We start from the raw sequence: 23,204 nt of genomic DNA, 5'->3' as shown, positions 1-23,204 counted from the left end.
GGTCAGGAGGAAGGGTGAACATAGAGAATGGGTACACCGTGAGCTGAACAGAAAATTAATGCCAGAACGGTTACCACATCAGAGGCAACTGAAGAGCATTCTGGAAAAAAAGCTCCGACCAACCCTCACAGTCTCATTGTTGAATATAATTCGATTTAAAGAAGTTGAATTATTAAGGTCACTGTCGGCGGCCATCTGTGGAGAGATAACCCCCCACCCCCCCATCAAAAGTGAACTGCACAGTGGGCCAATGAAGGGAACATCGTTTTTTCTCTGAAGATATATCCAGGCATACGCTGGAAAAATAGGCGTTTATATTATGGTCCAACTCGCCTCGTAACGTTTTGGCCACACCAGCACCCCTCTTGGGAAGGTTCCCCTATAAACGGCTAAATGTTGGGATCGTGGTCTGGGGTTCATGGAGACCGAACGGGTTTATTTCTTTTAATGTATTGTCTCTGTGATGATCACTTTCTTGTTATTGGCATTTTTTTCTAGTTGTTTAAGTATTCAAATTCTTTCCCCTTTTTTCTGGCAACAAAACTGAAACCTTTTTACGATAAATCACGTCTGCATTAACCACAATACTTGTGGTCAGAATGCAAACAAAAAACATACTCTGATAATATATTGGCATTGTCCTTGAAACTGATTGGTCTACACCAGAGACAGCTTTCTTTTGAGTCTCGTCTCAAACGGTATTAGACCAGAGGACGCCAAAAGGCGTACAGCTCAAAGAGATTGCCCTATCAGAGTAATGAGAGCTCGGGGTGAGCATCTACATTATGGGATCTCCTTTGCCAGAACACCGTTTGAGACGAGGCTCAAAAGAAAGCTGTCTCCGGTGTAGACTAATCAGTTTCAATGACAATGCATATATTATCAGAGTATGTTTTTTGTTTGCTTTGTGACCACAAGTATTGTGGTTTATGCAGACATGATTCCTCGTAAAAAGGTTTCAGTTTTGTTGCCAGAAAAAAGGGGAAAAACCTATTCTTACATTTTGGTACTGGCAAAGGAGGCCTCATGATGTAGATTCCTTGGGTCTTTCAGTAAAGTCACATAGATAGGTTCAAAGAAAATAACAACAAAAAACTAAAACTACGATTTTTGATCGCAACACAAGCGGTCGTCATAAGGAAAAGTTTTTTTTCGAATGTTTTCAACTTTTAGTATTTGATTTGCTAAGTAAGTGGGGGTTTTGTTTTTGTATTGTTTGTGTAAGGGACCGGCTAATTGATGTGCAGCGTTGTGAGATGCAATTGCACAAATGACGCTCTATAAAATGAAATTATCATATAAATGTACATGGGTTAACAACCTGTTTCCAGGTCACGCCATTCCATGTTGCTCCCCCTTGACAAACCGTCCAAACGTGTTTTCCCCGGCTTTTAATTTACAATTATAATAATTATCTTTCCCCGCTGTTCGTTATAATCACGATAATTCCAACCTGTAACACGCCGCACAGTATCCGCTCGCTCTCGGAGAGACGGATCGACGACACGGAGGCGCGAGGAGCCGCTGACGACTGCCAAAGGCGGCGAGCCGGTGCCAACAATCGCCCAAGCTCTGCGGTCCTTTACATATCGATATGTTTTCGGCCAACGAGTGTTCATACACGTGGGAGGAAATCGGCGTGAAGAGAGAAAACTGTGCGAGGTGGCAACACTCAATCCCACACGGACGGAACAGCTGGGATTCATACTCTTAGTTTTTTCGGTAAAGTCACGTAGGTAAAAAATGAAATAAAAATTAATAAAAATCAAATAATAAAATTCACGACGTTTCGGAGGCAACTCAAGTCTCCGTCATCAGGTGGGACAGTCACAGCCAGATTTGCTGTAACAACCTACGTGACTTTACCGAAAAAACTAAGAGTATGAATCCTTGCAGTCACGAAAGCTTCAAATCTGGAACAGCTGGAAGTTCGCAGCGGCTGTACTGCCTTCCGCTGGCGAGCGAGGGTACAAGGGGGGGGGGGCACCTCCCCGACGCGCAGAGCAAGACAGTTGCACGACGTGAGTGGCGACGATCCACCAACCCCCCACCGCCTCCACGGTTGTCGTGCACGCACACCCCCAACTCCCTCCGCGCCGCACGCGGCCAAGCGAGCCGGCGCCTCACCCTGCAGCGCGGACGTCTCCTCCTCGAGCTGGCGCAGCAGCTCGCCCCCCTCGTCCACGTCCGCCAGCGAGACGACTCCCGGCAGGGACGCCCTCGAGCGCAGCGTCTCCATGGCCTCCTCCAGCTCGCTGTCGCGGTCACGGCGGGCGGCGGCGGAGGGTGTAGGGGGCGGGAAGTGGAGGGGTGCGGGAGGTGGGAGCGGCAGAGGGGGCAGAGGGGGGGGTGAGAGTAGCACCGCGATTAGTCTGCGTCGTTTGTGCGGCCCGACCAGGGCGAGCTGGGACGATAATCGTCGCGTCGATAAGTGCGTCGCGGCGATCAATTTTGTTTGGCTGCTTCGGGTGGCGGAGAGCTCATGCCGACAAGAAAGTTTGGTCAGAATCATCCGGTGGCCTGACCCACAAACCAACAATGCATCGTGCCGCCCCTGCAGCGCCGACGAGTTGACCTGTCATGAAAGATGTTCAAACACCAAATAGGCACTTATCACAAGGCGTTACACGTCTGCATTAACCAACACATGAGCCTTATGGCAGGAGCCTGGAGTCCCATAAGCCCCTGGCTCTCGCATAAACATTATATTAAAATGTAAACTAAAACTTTGCTTTTCTTGAGTAATGGGTTTGAAGGATGGTGGCAAGTGTTGTCTTGTTAAACTATGCCTTTAAAATTGAAAACTACTTACCTGCAGTACCTCTTTGTAAGTACACTATCGACAAAATAATTTAGACCCCTTGGTCAATCATCGTGTTTCTCAGTGTGGATTTGTGAACACACTTTGTAAACAGTACTTAAAATAGTGCGTGTTTTAAATGCGCTGTTCATATTGTAACAAGCGTGTTTATACCAATGTTACTCTACAGAGTAGTGGGTCACCGCTCCTCTTATCCGCATTGATACGAGCGGTATGTGGGGACTATGGCTTAACCGCAAAAAAAAACTATCTGCACAAATGCATACGGACAAGAGAAGTATTATCAAACAGGAAGAATTAACGGTGCACAACGCATCTCATCTGTTAAATATCTGCAGGTAATAGGATTGTCATCGATTGATCCTGCCTGCAGACATTGGTAGGTCACAAATAATAATGAAGCTAAGAGAGCAGTTTCACCGTATTATGCATCCCATTATGATAAATAAAGGACTTAAGTCGTGTCGACAGTTTGAGCAGCTTTGGGTAAGACTTGTGATTCTGCCCATACTCGAGCATGGAGTGCACTCGCTTGTTCAGCTCTTCTGCGCATTCGTCCTCGCTGCTGCGCTTGGACGTGACATGACAACAGAATGATCCGGGCCAGGTGGGTCGCGGCGTTTATGTGCGCGGTGGGACGGGGTCGCCAAAAATAAATTAATTACGATTTTGACTTCCATTTATTCGGGACCCCGGGATCCCGCCATAAGGTTCACTTGCTTGTGGTAATACATGGCAACGTTTGGGCGTTTGAACATCTTAACACCTCATGCATTCTTGCCGGAAAGGGTAAAGCCTATTTTTTTATCATCTTCTTGATATACCGGAAAAAGGGGGGGGGGGGGGGGTTACTCCCAAAGAATCGAATTCCGTGGGCTCGTTCGTCGGTCGTGCCACTTCAACTAAAGGATCAAGAGCAGCCAAGGAGGCGTGTCCCATCGTAGCCACCCTGGCTCGGTGCCAACACCGGCCGCCGCTGAAGCCAGCCCATGTAACACGTGGACATTGAAAATGTGTACGTATGTATGTGCGTTTTTATGTATGTGTGTGTGTATGTGTGCAGAGAAAATTCAGCAAGTTGGCACAGTAGAGGGGTACAGCTGGTGCATCTAACAGTCATCTCAGTCAGCCAAGCCAAGGCACCTGCTGGGTCTGTCCCGTGACCTTCTGCCAGCGAGCCTTCAACACTTCACGCGGCCTCAAAGTGCACCTGGCCTGGCACAGGTGCCGTGGCGAATGGCGAGTATTGGTGTATGTTGAACTTCGGAATTATCTGGAACTCTGAAATAATCGGGAACGGGTGTGGGACTTAAAAGCTTTCTAGCGGTGGGAGTGGGAGGAGGAGGGGATTGGCAATGGATGGGGTTGGGGGGGCCCATATGTGTGTGTGTATGTTGAACTTGTTTCGCACCATATGTAGCCAACTGTGCTAATCGGAGGTGCGGGGGAGGGGGACAACATACTGAAACACAAAAGCAGTTCGAGAAAACTGAGTTTTCAATCTAGATTTAAAAGTGAATAGCTCCCAGTGGCTTCCTAATATCGGAAGGAAGAGCGTTCCAGACGGCCGCAGAAGCGCATCTGAAAGCGCGCGATGCGGTGACCGTCTTTGTTAGATGGCGAAACAAAAAGAGCCGCTGCTGCGATGATGACCAGAGTTCACGTGATGGTTTATGCTCCCTGACAAGATCAGCTAAGAATTGTGGTTCATTTGTGGCAAGAAATGTGTGTATAATGAGGGTGCCCTTATAATGCAGAGTGCCATCATTTTGTTTTAAACGGCTGGGTGTGACCCATTGCTTTGCAGGTGAAGTTAGTAGATTGGCCACATTTCACGAGTGTGTGTGTTTGAAGTGGCCTCAAAGTGCACCTAGCCTGGCACAAGCGCCATGGTGACATCACCGCCACTTGGTGGAGAATGACGGCTGCTAATGTTTTGTGTGACGATTGTTTTAGCCGTTCCTGGGCTTCTCCTAGGTTTACTCAGCCTCAAATGAGTATCTGTTGTGGTGTGTAAACATCATCATAATTCAGGAGACAAAGGGGGCCGGGCGTGGTGCTGGCAAATCACCCCCTCGTGCACCGTGCCGGCCTTGACAGGTGCTCGCTAACAGCACTTTCCCCAAAATTCTGTTAAGGCTATACGGGGCGACTTTGTCTTTGTTTTGTGACTCCCACAAGATGTGCTGTTGGGTCCTCTTAGTCATGTAAGCTGCCACTCCCACCAGCGACGTGAGGAAATGTTACGGTGCAGGGTAAGGGATGCCAGCAGTCTGGGAATTGGCATCGGTGTTCAGGTGGCAGGAAATTCATTTGTGCTGGTATTGTAGAGATCTGGTGCCGGTATTCTTTTTTTCACTTTATCCCAGTGACCTTTACAGCTATTACAGACCTAAGCCGTCTGAGAAACATGGTGCTGTATGGTCTGCAGTGGAAAAGGTGTGGAGACCCTAAATTCGAGTCAAGTTTATATTTTACTGGCATTATATTTGCTGTTTATGACGGCAAGGGCGTGTACAGTTTCGCTCACTCCATTAGCCTGAATGTAACAATTGCACATTATTACCAATAATGATCAAGTATCATGAACAATGGATCCCCGCATCACAAGCCGACGCGTGTATCAGTCGGCTTAGAGGACAATTAAACAATAAAATTGAATAGATGAATCGATGTGTCATTACACGCCTGGTAGCTATGGCAGACAGTACGGCAAATGGGCGACTGGCCCAACTACACCTATTTTCTGTGGCAGGCACTTCCGGTTAAAGATAAATAAATATTATTATTGTGGGAATTGGTCACCAGCATTGGGGCAGCTCCACTATGGTGAACCGGGTATTTTAAACTGGGCGTGATGAGTTTAGGGCGCGAGCCGCCGGATGAATCTCACCAACGAGAGAGTCCAAATCGCGGTGATGGCATCGGCTCGGCCCGTCGTCCATCGACGAGTCAACAGCGGCTGGTCAATGAAGAGACCACGCCCGGTAATTGGAACGTGGAAGTTGCTGCCGATGGGGGATGATGTGCACTGCCCAATGCTCAATTGAGCATGTGGAGAAACTATGTAATCCACACGCCTTTTGTCTGGGGGCCAGTAACCGCTCAGTGAACGAGTAGGCATGTAACAATTCCTCATCCTCCAATTGACTGTCACGATTCTACAACACGTTTCTTTGAAAGTTTTTGCCTCATTTTAAATGTTTTTCCAACTGATGTTGAAAGCGTCAAGGCATCAACTCTGTCTGTGCGCCTGTAGGGACAGGGCACGGTGCCTCTCGCAGAGATGATCCGACGCGACTTAAATTCGAGTGTCATCTTTGTTTTGCTGTTGGGGACTTTTCAGACAGATAGAAAAAAAAGGGAAAATTCATCAAAGGGTTATTGCCCAAGAGCTCAGTGATGAATAACTATCGTTAAACACTAACACTATTTTTGTTTCAACAGGTAAGGCCCATTGAGCTATGTAGCTCTTTTTCAGAAGTGACCTGGCAATCAATAACGACAGCTCAACAAAGTGGCTTATCACGAGGAAATTGATAGCAGCGAAATAGTCTAAATTGCATGTTGATTCTAAATGTGGAGGGGAAAAGCCCGGAGAATTCGGAGAAAAATCCATCCCAACACAGGACGAGAGAGACATGCAAACTCCAAATATACTTCAGGCATCAGGGTCGGGATCGAACCCACGACCTCCTGTATACCAAGTGAGGTAGTAAACATCTCGCCATCGCGGCACCCAAATACACCTGCAGCTTGGCCCATCTTGACGAGGGCAAAGTGTGGCCAAATAAAACAGCTGCACGGAGAGACGACACTCGCCAAAAACGGGCTGTCGCGCTCATTACAGCGGTTTAATTTCCCTAATCCAATGATGTCACTGTAATTGGATGGCAATCCTTTTGCAACACGATGGGGGTAACGCGAGCGGCCTTTTCGTCATTTGATCGCACCGCTGTATCAGCGCGCACGACCGACAAGCGCTCACAGTTTCATTCCCAGCGCGTAACACGTGCATGGCAAAAATAGCGCTCTCCTATTTTAATTAAAAGATCAAATCACTGAACCAATTGTCATAGTTAAACCTTACTGCTGAGCATGCCAACGCTGTATTTTTTTCCTCACGATTAGTTTTCAGTTGGAGCCCGGTACAGAGCACAAACCGTGGCGTTTGTGGGGGGTACAGAAATTCCACGAGACAGAATTCCCGAACGCTGTGGCCCCGAGTTTAGAGGAGGGGGACATTGGGCTCGCTGCTGCCCCACCGAGTGGGAAGCGGAAGGCGAGGGAAGAGGAACTTCAGGGAGTAGAGGGAGCGGGGTTACATGCGTAATAAAAAAAAACCCATCACAATATAGCGTAAATATATGCATCGCCTATGACCCACCCACCTGGAATGTGCCCGCTTTCTTTAGATCTCGGTAGCCAAGCAGCCTTGGGCCCTGCGTGGGTGACCATCGTGCACAACAGGTGCTACGGGGCTGCTGAGAGGCTACGTGGTGAAGCTAAATCCCTCGTTTCACTGTACGTCTATGCGTCCCGCCTTCACCAACCCTGCGCTGAGCGAACGTGGTGAAGTATGGTCACGTAGCCTCCACCACCCGCATGGCATGAGGAGGTTTCTTATCCAGTAGTGGAGTGGATGCATGCATGTGCAGCGGTAATACCCAAGCCTAAAGCCAAGACGAAGTACAGTCGTTTATTGGCAGTGACAAGAGATGGCAGAGAGGAGGGAATGTATGCAGATTGAACAGAAGTCATTGGCAGTTAAGCACAGGTGCCCGAGGCAGATGCCGAGGATTTGCATGGCAAGACCGGGTAAGCAATGCAGCTGTCCGGAGGAGAATGTGGCAGCTGAGTGCGGTGGATGTGATTCGGAAAAACTGCTGCGCTTGTATGCATGCAGAACTTCTTTCGGGTCGTAAGTAGCCAAACGTGCCAATCGTGAGACACGTTTGCAGGATGGGGGGGAGGGCAGGTTAGTGGGAACTTCTTAAACGTAAAACGAAACTACTTTATTCACCAAGTAAAGCCCACAGAGCTGTTAGATGATTTTAGCGGCGACCTGCCCACAGATGATGGCTCATCGAAGCGGCCGATAATCATCACATCTCACGTGGGATTTGTTTTTATAGCAGCAGCCAAGTAATCTAAACGCACGTTCCTAAATGTGGATGGGAAAACCGGAGGACCCGTTGAAAAGTCCACACGACCACCACGGAGAGAACGTGCAAACTCGGATATAGAGGCAACATCAGGGTTGGGATCGAACCCGCAACCCTCCTGCATACCAGGCGAGGGAGATAACATCTCCTCGCCCCCGTGGAGTGGTCTCCACGAGATCCATGAGCACGGGGGGCGGGGTGATATCGTGAGGGCAGATCCCCGAGGTGGCTGCGTGTCTCTACTGTGCAGCGAATGCGGGACATGGCGGCGGGTAGCTGGTAGCGAGGTGGTGGTTGGTGGTTGTTTGTCGATCGGTGGCGTCGCGGTCAGCGCGCTGCGCTAAGAAACCCGGCAAACCCGAATTCGATTCCCACTCACGGCCATCGCCGGTGACGATCATCTGAAGCGGTCCTGGGCCTCCCAGCAGGTACTCAGCCTCAAATGAGTAGCTGGTGACGATTAGTCAACATCACCGCCGGATGTGGTGTTGGCCACCCACCCACCTCACGCGCTGTGTTGGCCTTCATAGGTGCTACCCGCTAACAGCACTTGCCCCAACAGTCTCTGTTACAGGCCATACAGGAGGGGGGGGGGGGGGGATCTTTGTTACGAACCCGGCACCCCGGGATTCCCCCGGGCCGGCCCTACCTGAGGCGGTGCTGTGCCGCACGCTGCCTCTCCACGTACGCCTGCCGCCCCTCCTCGGCCTGCGCACGCAGCCTGCGCGCGGGCTCATCCCGTGCGGCCCGCGCCGCCTCGCCCGCCAGGCGGCCCGCGATCTCCTGCCGCACGGAAGCCACCGTGGCCTGCCACGCCGCCCGCTGGCTCAGCTGCATCACGAGGGAGACACAGAGAGAGGACGCCACGCCGTCATGCCGCTGCTGCCGCTGCTGTTATTCATACTGAACGGTTATTTTTGGGTTAGATCGCGTAAATATAAATGTGTCGTTATCCCACCACCACCCAACGCAGCCAACTGGTAAGGTTTGTCACGTAAACAAAACGTGCCAATTAGTTAACACTTCAGCACACCGATGCGTTGGAGAGTAAATTCACATTTACAATTTGAGTACGGTGACGTTTCGCTGGCAATTACAGCCAGCATCATCGGGCGATTTTGACAGAATTTTATTACGAATAATATTGATTGTAAAAGCCTACGTGCTCAACTGTTGCTGTAATTGTTAGTGGCACTTGATTGATTGTATTTAATACCTTTGATGAAGGTGAATAACATAAAAAAAACGGTTCTCGCAAATATACTATTGAGATGGCAGGAGGCTTGCAAGCGATGAGGAATGGGTGACCGCGACAGAGGGTGGGCAGTTGGGGCTTAGGAAAGAGTAAGGGAGGGATGGGAAGAAGTGGAGGGGCGGGGGGAGGGAAGAGGAAGATGATGGGCAATGGAGAAGAGGCGAGCTTTAAAATCTTCTTGGTTCTTTCGGTAAAGTCACGTAGAAGGGAAGTAATAAAATAATAAAAAAATAAAACATAATAAAACAATTCTCACGACGTTTCGGCCACAACGCAAGCAGCCGTCCTCAGGCGAAGAATGAGAACATTATCAAGCTAGGAGCTTATATAGGTGTAGCGAGGAGGAGCGCCTTAACAAAAGAATGTGCATATGAAGAGGAATTTAGCATACCAATGGGCAATGCATAGGAGGTGGGCGGAGGGGTTTCAAAGTCGCATTATGCCCATGCATTATGCAGGATCAACAGCACCACGGGGGGGCGCAAGGAACAGCGTTAATAAAGGAAAGGAATGTTAGTGATATGTAGCTGCATTTGCCAAACAACCACGTAGAAAACCAAAGTGAAAACTACATAAAAAAAAAAACTAAAATATAAACTGATACTTACTATACTCTACAATAAGCTGAGTTACTAACAACAAATAATAAATTACAATTCTACGTCGTAAGAAGTATATAATATACTTCCATCTAAACTTTATTCTCTTAGCATATACAGTACTATATACTGCCATAGATAAACCCAACATTAAATTATATACTGTATTGCTGTAAACCACCCTATACTTTATACATTTTAATATAACACTATGTATTATTTAACTCACCCTAATGTGTATCGAAATGGTTTATTACGTCCTTCCAATGATTGCTAAGCCTGAATCCATCTTCTCGGTTAAAATTGTCTCTGTGTTTGTATATGTGGATCGCCTCATGAACGAATCTCTCATGATAGCCAGATGGCTTGCAGAGAACCTCCGTCTTGGAGAAGTCAATGTCATGTGAGCCCACTGAGTTGTAACAGTGGTCTGCCACGGCTGAGGTGTTTGTCCTACCGTGTTTTAGATCAGCTTTATGTTCACGAATGCGGTCTGAGACGTGTCGTTTGGTTTCCCCAATGTAACTGCTACCACAGAGGCAACTTAGTTTGTAGACGCCAGGGTACTGTATGTCTGGAATCACATCTTTTACAGACGGTACCAGATCACGGATTTTATGTACTGTGTTGAATCGGACCTGGATCTTGTGTTTAATCAGGATTTTGGAGATCTTTTTTGTGACCCCAGCAATGTAGGGTAAGGTGATGGTCTTGAAAGGCTCCTCAACAGGATCTTTCTTGATGGTTGGAGTGATGGCTTTGCGGATTGTGTAGTCGGAGTAACCATTAGCTTTAAGAGCTTGGCGTACGTGTTTGAGTTCACTGGAAATGTGTTCATGGTCGGAGATGCATTGGGCTCTATGATATAGAGTCTTGATGAGGGAATTCTTCTGGGATGGATGGTGGTGGGAATCCGGTTTTAGATAAGCATCCGTGTGGGTGGCTTTCCTGTAGACAGAGTGGCTCATTGAACCATCAGGTCTCCTTTTGATTAGGACATCCAAAAAGGGTAGCTTGCCATCATTTTCGACTTCCATGGTGAATCTGATGGCTGGGTGTATGGAATTGATGTGGTCGAGAAATTGGTCTAGAGCAGGCCGGCCATGTGGCCAGATGACAAAAGTGTCGTCTACGTATCTCTTCCATAAGGTCGGGCGTAGAGTGGCAGTCTGGATGGCGTCCGTCTCAAATTTCTCCATGAAGATGTTGGCTACAACCGGAGATAGGGGGGAGCCCATTGGGGTGCCCTCAATTTGCTTGTAGAAGGTTCCATTCCAGGTGAAGTATGTATTGGTTAAGCAGTGTCTCACCAGGGGGGGTACCCCAGCATTTAGTCCTTGATGAACCAAGTCTTCAATGATTGCGATGGTGTCAGGCACAGGCACCTTGGTGAACAAGGAAACCACATCAAAACTGACAAGCAGGTCGTCTGGGGACAGGGCAATCCCCTTGATTGTCGATACCAGGTCAGTAGAGTTTAGTACTGCAGAGGTGGTTTTTCCAGTGAAAGGCCGTAGGATTTCGGACAAAAAACGAGCCAGTTTGTAAGTGGGGGAGTTGATAGTAGAGACAATGGGACGAAGAGGTGTATCTTCTTTATGTATCTTTGGCAAGCCGTACAATCTTGGTGGCCTGGCTGCAGAAGGTTTCAACGAGAACTGTTTGGTCAGATCAATTAATGCGGTTGAAGCAGAGATGATGTTGTTGGTTTTGGAGACGAGGCTGTTGGTGGGGTCTCTTTTTATTTTTGTATAGCTGCCATCGTTGAGTAGTTCTTGAATTTTGTTGTTGTATTCTATTTTGTCCATGATGACAGTGGCATTGCCTTTGTCGGCTGAGAGGATGACAATGTCATCCCTCTTTTTTAATTGAGCTAATTCAAAACGCTCATCTTTGCTGATGTTGCTAGCTGGCATCTTAGCGTTTTTGAGGGTTACAGAGATTTCAGATCTTGCTACGTCTGCAGCGATGTGACTCAAGCCCTTTTTTGTCATCTGGCCACATGGCCGGCCTGCTCTAGACCAATTTCTCGACCACATCAATTCCATACACCCAGCCATCAGATTCACCATGGAAGTCGAAAATGATGGCAAGCTACCCTTTTTGGATGTCCTAATCAAAAGGAGACCTGATGGTTCAATGAGCCACTCTGTCTACAGGAAAGCCACCCACACGGATGCTTATCTAAAACCGGATTCCCACCACCATCCATCCCAGAAGAATTCCCTCATCAAGACTCTATATCATAGAGCCCAATGCATCTCCGACCATGAACACATTTCCAGTGAACTCAAACACGTACGCCAAGCTCTTAAAGCTAATGGTTACTCCGACTACACAATCCGCAAAGCCATCACTCCAACCATCAAGAAAGATCCTGTTGAGGAGCCTTTCAAGACCATCACCTTACCCTACATTGCTGGGGTCACAAAAAAGATCTCCAAAATCCTGATTAAACACAAGATCCAGGTCCGATTCAACACAGTACATAAAATCCGTGATCTGGTACCGTCTGTAAAAGATGTGATTCCAGACATACAGTACCCTGGCGTCTACAAACTAAGTTGCCTCTGTGGTAGCAGTTACATTGGGGAAACCAAACGACACGTCTCAGACCGCATTCGTGAACATAAAGCTGATCTAAAACACGGTAGGACAAACACCTCAGCCGTGGCAGACCACTGTTACAACTCAGTGGGCTCACATGACATTGACTTCTCCAAGACGGAGGTTCTCTGCAAGCCATCTGGCTATCATGAGAGATTCGTTCATGAGGCGATCCACATATACAAACACAGAGACAATTTTAACCGAGAAGATGGATTCAGGCTTAGCAATCATTGGAAGGACGTAATAAACCATTTCGATACACATTAGGGTGAGTTAAATAATACATAGTGTTATATTAAAATGTATAAAGTATAGGGTGGTTTACAGCAATACAGTATATAATTTAATGTTGGGTTTATCTATGGCAGTATATAGTACTGTATATGCTAAGAGAATAAAGTTTAGATGGAAGTATATTATATACTTCTTACGACGTAGAATTGTAATTTATTATTTGTTGTTAGTAACTCAGCTTATTGTAGAGTATAGTAAGTATCAGTTTATATTTTAGTTTTTTTTTTTTATGTAGTTTTCACTTTGGTTTTCTACGTGGTTGTTTGGCAAATGCAGCTACATATCACTAACATTCCTTTCCTTTATTAACGCTGTTCCTTGCGCCCCCCCGTGGTGCTGTTGATCCTGCATAATGCATGGGCATAATGCGACTTTGAAACCCCTCCGCCCACCTCCTATGCATTGCCCATTGGTATGCTAAATTCCTCTTCATATGCACATTCTTTTGTTAAGGCGCTCCTCCTCGCTACACCTATATAAGCTCCTAGCTTGATAATGTTCTCATTCTTCGCCTGAGGACGGCTGCTTGCGTTGTGGCCGAAACGTCGTGAGAATTGTTTTATTATGTTTTATTTTTTTATTATTTTATTACTTCCCTTCTACGTGACTTTACCGAAAGAACCAAGAAGATGAATCCCTGCAGTCACGAAAGCTTTAAATCGAGCTTTAAAATTTCCATTTTCTAGCTATTGTCACCAGTGTCACCAATGTCACCAATGCCCCCAATATCTCCGGTGCCGCGAGTGTCACCTGCAAGCGGCGGATCTCCTGGAGCTCGGCGCGCAGCTGGGCGATGCCTCCGTGCAGCCGCGATGCCGTGGCGCGGGCCTCCTGCCCAGACTTGTCTCTGCCACGCATGGCCCTCGCTGTTCTGCCGCCAAATGCTGGGGAACCGAAGCAAACCCAGCGGAGATAACGCAGCGGCAGCAGCAGCAGCGGCAGCAGCAGTGGCGTGGGTGGCAGCAGTAGCAACAGCGGCAGTAGCAGCGGTGGTAGCAGCGGCAGCAGCAGAAGTAGCAGCAGGAGCGAGCAAGTAACTGCGTTAATACACAGAACCAGACGCGGGAGCGCAAGTGAATTACCTATAAATGTGTGGGCTTGTACACAAGCTCGCTCGCTCACTCACACACACGGCACAGCATTGTTATTGCGGTCGTGCGCCTGTGGTTCAGATCGGCAACTACAAACACGTTACGGCACTGAACATTTCAAACGTGCGCCTACCACTAGCCTTGAGCACAGGCGCCCACTTCCACATACAGAAGCACGCACAACGGACAAAGATCCCCGGTAAAGCCTTAACAGACTGTTGGGGAAAGTGCTGTTAACAAGAACCTATGAAGGCTGGAACAGTACACGAGGGGGTGGGTGGCCAGCATCACACCCGGCCTCCTTTGTCTCCCCAGTAGGGATGCTCACACACCGCACCAGGTACTCATTTGAGGCTAAGTCGACCTAGGGGAGGCCCAAGAGCTCCTCACATAATTGTCACTGGTCTTGGTGGCCGTGCGCGGGAATCGAACTTAGGTCGCCAGTTTCGTACCGCAGTGTGCTAACCACTACACTACCGCTCCCATGACGCACGCACGCTCATACACAGATATCCACATTCACACTCAAATGCGTGTGTAAACTTCGCACTAGGAAGATAAAGGTGGCCGGGCGTTGTGCTGGCCACCAACCCCCTGGTGTGCCAAACTGGCCTTCATGGGTGTTACTAATAGCACTTGCCTCGAGAAGTATGTTAAGGCTATATCAGGGGATCGTTGTCTTTGTGTGCCACAGCAGTGGTGTACGGTTTCAACGGGATCTACATCTCTACTTAACTGACCTGGTCAGGCCTATGATACCATCAACAAGCCTGGGCTTTGGGTTGTTTTTGGTGCTTTTGGGGGTCCCTGACCCCCTGCTCAGAATCATTGAGGGGTCCTTCATGATGCTGGGCAGGCCCAGGTAAAAGTTGCGTGGCTGGGAGTCAAAGCCATTTATGTTCACCTTGGGATACGACAGGGGTGCCCCCTCTGACTCCGACATCACTGAACATATTTTTTGACCATATAGCTTGAGAAGCCATCCATGGCTGTACCAAATAAATTTCTATTTATTACAGATACAATGGGAGGCTGATAGATGCTCGGGTGCAGTCAAGGCATGTCTCCCTTATGGTCCTACCAGATTATGTTTGCTGATAATCTGGTAATTGCTCCTCACTCTGACGAGTTGGAGACTCTACTGTTGAACGTGCGCCTACCACTCCCAAAAAGAGATGCGCCTTACCATCAGCCCCACAAAAATACAATGGCCCTCCCTGGGTATTTGATGTCATCACATGCCCCACCCTCTCAACTCCCCATGAGTAATGGGGCAGTTGTGGAGAGAGTTGAGAAGTTTCATACCTGGGTAGTGTGCTTATGGCTAGCTCCGGTTTGGCAGCAAAGGTATCACTCTGAATCAGTCGGGTGGCATTATGTTTTCATCAGCTGTGCAACGTTATGTGGAAGCTATGTGGCCTATCCCTCCATATGAAGCTCCCATTCTTCTTGGACATAGTGATGCCATCTCTTCTCTAAGCTTGCACACCATGGACCCCTCTAAAATAAACATATGGGCCGCTTTGAAACGTTCAGGCTGGCTTGCCTACAATCCATCCGAGGTTTACGCAGACTGAATTGTGTGAGCTCACAGATCCTTGCAAAATCTGGACAGTCCCATCAGTGAGCTCCTCCAGCAAGCGAGGTTGCATCATGTAGTTTGCATGCCAGAGGTCGCAAACGGGTTTTGATTCCTTACCTGTACCCGGCCGCACCAGGGTTGCAAATGGGTACCCGTACCCGATACCCGGCCGGGTACGGGTAGCCGGGTATCGGGTAGGGTATGAGTATCGGGTACCCGATTGCGACCTCTGGGATGAAGCCATGTTGCAGGCGCGGGTTAGGATGATTCTAGGAACTTGAATTGTGAGAAGAGACAAGACGTTGGGAAATGAGTGACCAACGGTTACTCACCAGTGACTCACGGCCTATCCGCACCCGTACCCGGCTGCACCAGGGTCGCAAACGGGTACCCGTACCCGGGTACGGGTAGCCGGGTATCGGGTAGGGTATGGGTATCGGGTACCCGGTTGCGACCTCTGTCACATGCCCATTCACCGCATGCCCATTCACCGCATGCCCAAGTGGCTTCTGTTTTGCTGGATAGAGGGGGCTAAACGGGTGCGGCATGGGCTGAAGATATGGGCCGATGTTATACTGGAGGATATGGAGCTGAGTGGACTTTCCAGTGACTGATATCAGTGGTATCAAGATCGGCCTCTGTGGAGGAGGATCGTGAAGGAAGCTACTGGGCAGTTGGAGGCAGTCACCCTCCAACAACGGCGGAGGGCAAAGGAGCGACACTCACAACAACGAGAGAAGCGCTGGGCGGCTAAAACACAGCCAGTTGGCCCAGTAGGGGGCACAGCTGGTGCATCTGCCAGTCATCTCAGTCATTCAACCCATAAGTCTGTCCCGTGACTTCTTGCCAGTGAACCTACTACACTGTAACGTGGCCTCAAGGTGCACCTGGCCTGATACACGTGTCGTGGTGATGTCACCGCCAATTAGTGGCGAACGGACGGCAGTTGTTGTTGTCGTTGCTTGTGAGCTTGTGCGCATGCGCTTGGGTCAAGCATTGTGCGAGTGGGTCGGCATTTCGGTGTGCGAGTGGGTCGGAGTTTCGGTGTGCGAGTGTTAAGCGTGCGAGTGTTGTGTCACCACGCGGGGGTGTTCGTGTGAGTCTGCGTGGGCGAGCGAGTTGGGCGTTGCGTCCCGCACATGCGCGTGGGCGAGAAGGCATCCAAGGGAGTGGCGTTCGGACCGCAGGGTGGCATGTTCCATCATGCCTCCACTGCGTCGTCCACAGCCCTTAAATTATCCCCACCCACCCACCACCCAACCCTCCCTCATTCACGATGGTACAACTTATATGATTAGTACGTTCGCCTCAACTTCACAATCTAAACTAAAAACATTTTTTTTTATTTTACCCGATAAGGCCCGCTGAGTTACAAAGCCATTTTTCAGAAGCGACCTGGCAACAAATGATAGCTCACCCACGTGGCTTATCACGTGGACATATTTCGCAGCCAAACACTCTAAAAACCGGAGAAAAAAATTCACGTGACCACGGGGAAAACGTGCAAACCCCAAATATATTAGGCGTCAGGGTCGAGATCGAACCCATGACCTCCTGTATACCATGCAAGGTAGTCAACATCTCACCACCGTGGCTCGCTTGTATCAGACGCACACGGCCCATCTTGATGTCTTGTGCAAATAATCCCAGGCGTTCCGAACGTCTGACTCAAGCCGATGTGAGGCGAGGCTTCGCGTTATCGGGTCAAGGTGGAATGAATTACGCGTACGGAATAACATGTAGGAATAAAAAAAACGCACTACCATTTCGATTCTTTCTGTAACTCTCTCTGGGTTTCGGTTGAACACTTTCCATAACAAACTGGCTGAGATTTTGCAGCAGCATTCCTTTAGCCACAGATATACGCCATGTATTATTATTACACGCTTTTATTTAACTCACTCCGTCTGTTGTATCTTCCAAAAAAAATCTTGTAACTCAAATTTTACCCACTTCTCAATGTGCTATCGACTGCAAACTTGAAATACCTATGTCATACTGATGACAAGACTATATTCTATCATAAAAAAAATCCAAAACATATTTTTTTTCACATTTACACGCCGAGGGGCGGGGGATGTGGAAGGAGGGGAGGGGCGATGGGGGCAGGGGGAGGGGCAGCTCGGACAGTACATTTCATTAAAGTGTGTTTAAAAAAAAAGTATTTAAAAATATTTTTTTCACATAGCTCTCTCGACAATACTGCAAATGGCACAACACCGATTAAGCTCCGAGTCCTGTCTTAGCAAAACAAAGTTTTGTTTGCGATTTTGGTAAATCGGGGCGCTCATGCCCCCCCCTCCCCCGTCACCTACTCCACCGAGGTGGATTCCGTATCGCCGTTTCAACAAAGTGAATCCAACCCTAAATATTCACTGCCGTTTTGGTAAAAAAAAAAACATCTTCCACTCAGGTTTGCGCATGGATTATAGCAGATTCCGCGCAAGAGATTTTCATCGGCATCTCCAACAATCGTGCGCGTGCGTGACAACACGTCTGTTAGCGTCTCGGTAATCGGTGTCAGCACACAGTCGGGAGGCCAAGACATCTGTGAGAAAGAGCTTCGTGGCCGATTCTAATAAGTGGCGGTGACCTTTCAACCGAGTGACTCCTGTACTTTATCAGAGGCAAGCGGTGGCAGCACTTTTATTTTACTCTTTAAAAACATTTTCCTGCCGTGCACAGGGCCCACGAAGGCCCAAGACGTCAGGCTGCCAGCAACAAAACAGTTCTGTTAAAGCTGTAATAATCGACAAAAGTTCACGCGTATTTATTGAATTGAGCAATAACTTTTAACGGGCAAGGAGCCTCGCCGTTCGATATGGGTCCCAATTCGACACAAAACGATAGTAATACACGACAACAAATAATTATTGAGCGGCTCGTTGGAGAGAATAACAAAATATATTCGCAGAGAATATATATGTGGAGATACCTACGGCATTATGCTGTGCTGTGGGCCCAGAGGTACAATCAAATCTTGCTTACCCAGACAAAGTGAGCCGATTTCGACACGGAAGGCAGCCAAAACACCACAGTACAACGTCGCATGTCCAACAGTCATAGATCCGCCTCGACCAATTTGTCTGCCGAACTGACAATTTCTAGAGAGGGTTCACAAACATTGACAGATTGTCATGCAGTCGCGCTCGTTTGTGTTTTAACCTCGTGTAGAATTTGCTCACTTCCGAAGTACAAGTAGAACATCTCCGCACGTTTAGAGAAGTTTGCACTGCATTTCTGTTAAGTAATCCATTAGTATAATTTTATTTATAAGTGTTCACATATCCGCCAACACTGTACCTCAGCCCTCCCAGCGATCTGGATACGTGACGTACTGTATTGGATTCAGCCTTTTTTGCTTAGGCCGAGGGTAAACTTTAGCCAAGCCAAATGCACCCAATGTTGACACACTGTTATCATTCCACATTGCAAGGGGGCACAGTTAAACGGGTCTGCGGGACACGACAAATAAATAAAAATGGTACCATTAGTTTAGCTGGTTTAATGTGAATGTTGCTTGAGGCCAAGAAGTGAAATGTCTAGGATTACCAAATGACGTGACAAGAGCTGTTGTCATCTAAGCTCCTGAGGTAACAAGATTAGAATAGTGCAGTAACTTAACAACCCGGTGCAGTCGAATAAGAAAACAATATATATCATTCACTCTCCGTAGCATACAACAGCAGTCCGCTGATCTGTTCCTGTGCCATAGACATGTTGGACTGAACAAAACAATAACCTGTCGCCATTATACAAAGACAGTAGTCTCACTGCATCGTGTGCTTTCAGGTGCACATCTGCGGCCGTCTGGAACGCCCTTCCTTCCGATATTAGGAAGCCACTGGGAACTATTGCGCTTTAAATCATGATGTAGATGGACAAACTCATTTCTTTAGAACATTTTGTTGTGTTTAGCTTCGTTGTCCTTGCACCGCACCTCCGGTTAGCAAGGTTGGCTTGTGTACAGTGCAAAAGAAGTGCAACATACACACGTACGTACAGTAGTGAGTGTGTAGTATAGTCGTGAGTGTGTAATAGAGAGTAGTGTGTATTGAGTGTGTAATAGCGAGGAGCGACGCTCACAACGAGCGGAGCGTTGGGCGGTTAAAACACAGCAAGTTGGCACAGTTGGGGGCACAGTCAGTCGACCCATGGCACCTGGGTCTGCCCTGTGACTTTCACGTGGCCTCAATGTGCACATGGCCTGGCACAGGCGCCGTGGTGATGTCACCGCCACTTAGTGGCGAATGGCGCTTGTTGTAAGATCGACGACACGTGAAGCGCTTCACCAACGACCTACGTTGCCCGAAACGTTCGAAAACAAAGACTCGGCAGTAGCGTAACGAGCATGGGGCAGGGAGCCCTCTTGGCAACCGCAATGAGATATATTCTGAACAAGTGTAAAATAAAAAACACTTACTTAAAATCGCGGTTTTTATATTAACTTTTATGGAAATGCCTCAATTTACGTTCCACGTTTTTATCGTAACATTTAGCATTCCGCAAATTGATTAATTCAAATATTGGGTCTCCCCCCTGCCCACCCACACCTGACCGATTGCCCACACTGACCCGCGCTGATGATAACGGCGTTGGTTTTACGATGCCGCTGACTCTGTGACTAACAGGGCCACTTGACTCATCGCGAGCATTGGTCTCACGCACGCCTCCGGGCAGCGAGCATGTCTTTATTGTAGACTTGGCCTCTTCGACTGGTTTATAAGCATTCCACTGCACGGGCACAATAGTACAGTAAGTACACAGTGCGACTGGCGTTTTTTTTTATTTTACAAAGAGTCAACACGCAAAGATGTATAAGAGAGACTATCGGTTCTGACAGGGGTAGAGGTCGGCAACCAAAATAACAAGAGCGGCCATTTTTTTATATTCAGTAAAAAAAAGCCTCAATGTTTCAGGAGCCGCCAATGCACGTGAATGTGTCCGAGACCACCAGTGGTGTGGTCCTTGATAAATAACGGTCTCGAAGCAGTCACGTGCGGCTCCGGAGACGCGGAGTTGCCGACCCCCCTACACGTTAAGAGGAATCCCAGAAAAATGTGAGACCACAATTATTTTCAGAAGCAACCTGGCCACAAATGATAGCTCAACGAAGTGGCTTATCACGTGGAAAATGTATAGCAGCCAAATACTCTAAATGCGTGTTGATTGTGCAGGGATTAAGGGTTATGGCGGTGGGTTAGCGGTGGGTAAGGGGTGGGCACAGCGGTTCGCGCACTACTGCTGTGTGAACTCGTAACCCGTGTTTGATTCCGGGCAATTGATAACCTCAGTGGCGAGCGGTACCGGCCCTGAGTCCTGCGCCCGCCGCTTTACCAACCGACCCACACGAATATATAACGGGCGTGATGACAAGCCACAGAACCCTTTTATCCAGTAGTGGATTGACAAAGGGTGGCAAAGAGTTATCGTTACTACGATTGCCTTATAAGATAACACAGAGCTGGCGGCTTTGTTGACACACCGGGACAATCGAACTTTGATCGTTTTATTGTCCCATTCCACCCCCTTACGCACGATAGTAATTCTCTCGCTTAGTCCACTTTACCAGATGACTCTCAACAAGAGCTCTACGTTTATAGACAATCAGCTTTAGTGAGTTCCCGAGATTTGTATTTGTTTCGCCAAGACACCGCTGAGTGCCATAAGCTCTAGTGAAGAAAAAGAAGTGGATATCACCGAGTGAACAAAATAATTGCGGTAAATGTTTATAGAAATTAGCACATCAGCCAAAAATCAGGAGTCTAGATACAATGTTCAGCCCTTTGATAATCCACTGCTGGATGAGGGCCTCCTTTCCGCATGTCGTCGTGGTATGGTGGGTGTTTTAACTTCGGGTAGAGCTCACGACCTGCTCAGGTATCACTAGCCATGGGCGGGAACCGAACTCAGGTCGTCGTGTTCCCAGCGTAGTGTGCTAGCCACTTCGCCACCGTTCCAGTCAAAGGAATTCGCAACTCTCTGGGCAATACAGACAAACAAATGGTTGCTGTAGCATCGTGGGCTTTCAATATGATTTTTTTGTCTCTTTAGGTGCTAGTAGTAAAAATAAATTTTTTAAGTGATCATATGGTTTTTTAAATAATGCAGTATTTATACTCATTCAAAAACACAATTGAACGCATTTAATTCAATTTAATTAATGTTCAACATCTGCTCGCACACCGATACGAATTAATTAACGTACGCCTTTTGGCGTCCTCTGGTCTAACACCGTTTTGAGACTCGGCTCAAAAGAAAGCTGTCTGGTGTGGACCAATCAGTTTCAAAGACAATGCATATGACCACAAGTATTGTGGTTGTTCAAACATTATTTATTTTGCATTAACATAACTACAGCCCGTTTTCCTATAACGAGGTAACAGTTGCGTGTTCCTAAAGAACACCGCGTTATGGAAAAATCGAGTGATAATAATATGTAACACGGGGTAAACCACAGTCCGCGATAACACGCGAGATGCGTACGCAGGCCTAACAAAGACTGGGATGCATCTAGAAGCATCCAGCAGCATCCCATGCCTTATGCAATGCTACACTAAGGCAGCCATACGACCGCGTATTCCTATTCATTTTCTTTGGGTCTTTCGGTAAAGTCAAGTAGATAGGTTTAAAAAAAATTAGAACAAAAAACCTACGACGTTTCGATCGCAACACAGGCGGTCGTCATCAGGTCGAGCGACGTAGTCCCGTTCACTCAATCGCGTTATATTAAATTCGCGTTATGGAAACACACGTTATAGGAGAACAGACTGTACATTTAAAACATCCCCGTAAAAAACTGGTTAACATACCCATTGGTTTTTTTTTCGGTAGAGTCACGTAAGTAAAAATAAAATAAATTTAAATTTAATTAAAATAAACCACGACGTTTTGAATGCAACACAAGCGATCATCACCAGGTGGAAATTGGGTAAAACACATAGCGAGGGAACACATAGGGGGACATCACGCACATAGCACATAGAGAACGGTAAACTGCATGGAGGCAAATACAACAAGAAGATGGGAGACGAGAACTCGACAAACCTTAGAAACACCACGTGATGCAAAACCAGTCGGCCAACAACACAGTTAGACACTAACCTGGTTGACCACGTATTTCAAAAGACTGCTAAATTTCGTATTCAACTTCTGGGCTGAACATACCAACGTAGAACAGAGTGTACAAGGTAGCAGAGACACATACACAGAGAAGAACATACAGGGAAAGATGTTTTGGGCAGCACAGAGGGACAACCAGAGTAACACCACAACAAGAGACATGCACACATGGAGAGGCACACGCAGAAACACGCCTGGAGGGATAACGTACAGGGAATTTATAGAAGCTGTAGAGGTGGGGGGGAGGAGGAAGGGCGAAGAAAAAGCAACAAAACGTGGGAAAACAATAGGGAACCGACAAGGAGGGAGCACATGGGAAAACGAAAAGGGGGCAGAAAACAGAAACGGAGACACAGACCACGGTAAACAAAAAAACTAAGTAAATTGTAGCACGTAGAGATACATACGAAGAGAAGACAACACAGGGCAAGATGTTTAGGACAGAATTGTAAAGATAAACTCCCCGTAGAGGTGGATTAATATAGAATTGAAGCTTTCATGACTGAAGAAATTTTATTTATTTAGATTTTATTTCTACATACGTGACTTTACCGAAAAAACCCAATGAGTATAGTAATTTCTGCAGTCACGAAAGCTAAAATTCTATATTAGCCTGGTAAACAGTTTGCCGCACACAGAAAAGTCTAGAGGCGGTGGTTCTTCTT

At 47.6% G+C, this 23,204-nt stretch overlaps 1 protein-coding gene across 1 annotated transcript in view; it reads right to left on the bottom strand.

Annotated features, from left to right (window-relative positions):
• Positions 1-23,204, bottom strand: part of LOC144724779 (uncharacterized) — a 146,952-nt gene that overhangs the window by 23,273 nt on the left and 100,475 nt on the right. The window contains exons 10-12 of the mRNA XM_078604166.1: positions 13,495-13,628; positions 8,636-8,817; positions 2,128-2,255 (exon numbers count right to left, since the gene is read on the bottom strand). Coding sequence (XP_078460292.1) covers positions 2,128-2,255; positions 8,636-8,817; positions 13,495-13,628 — 444 coding nt within the window. The remainder of the gene's footprint in view (positions 1-2,127; positions 2,256-8,635; positions 8,818-13,494; positions 13,629-23,204) is intronic.

The sequence above is a fragment of the Lampetra planeri genome, chromosome 21, assembly GCF_965212315.1.
Source record: "Lampetra planeri chromosome 21, kcLamPlan1.2.h2, whole genome shotgun sequence".
Lineage (NCBI taxonomy): Eukaryota > Metazoa > Chordata > Hyperoartia > Petromyzontiformes > Petromyzontidae > Lampetra > Lampetra planeri.
This window is presented reverse-complemented; position numbering and strand designations above follow the sequence as displayed.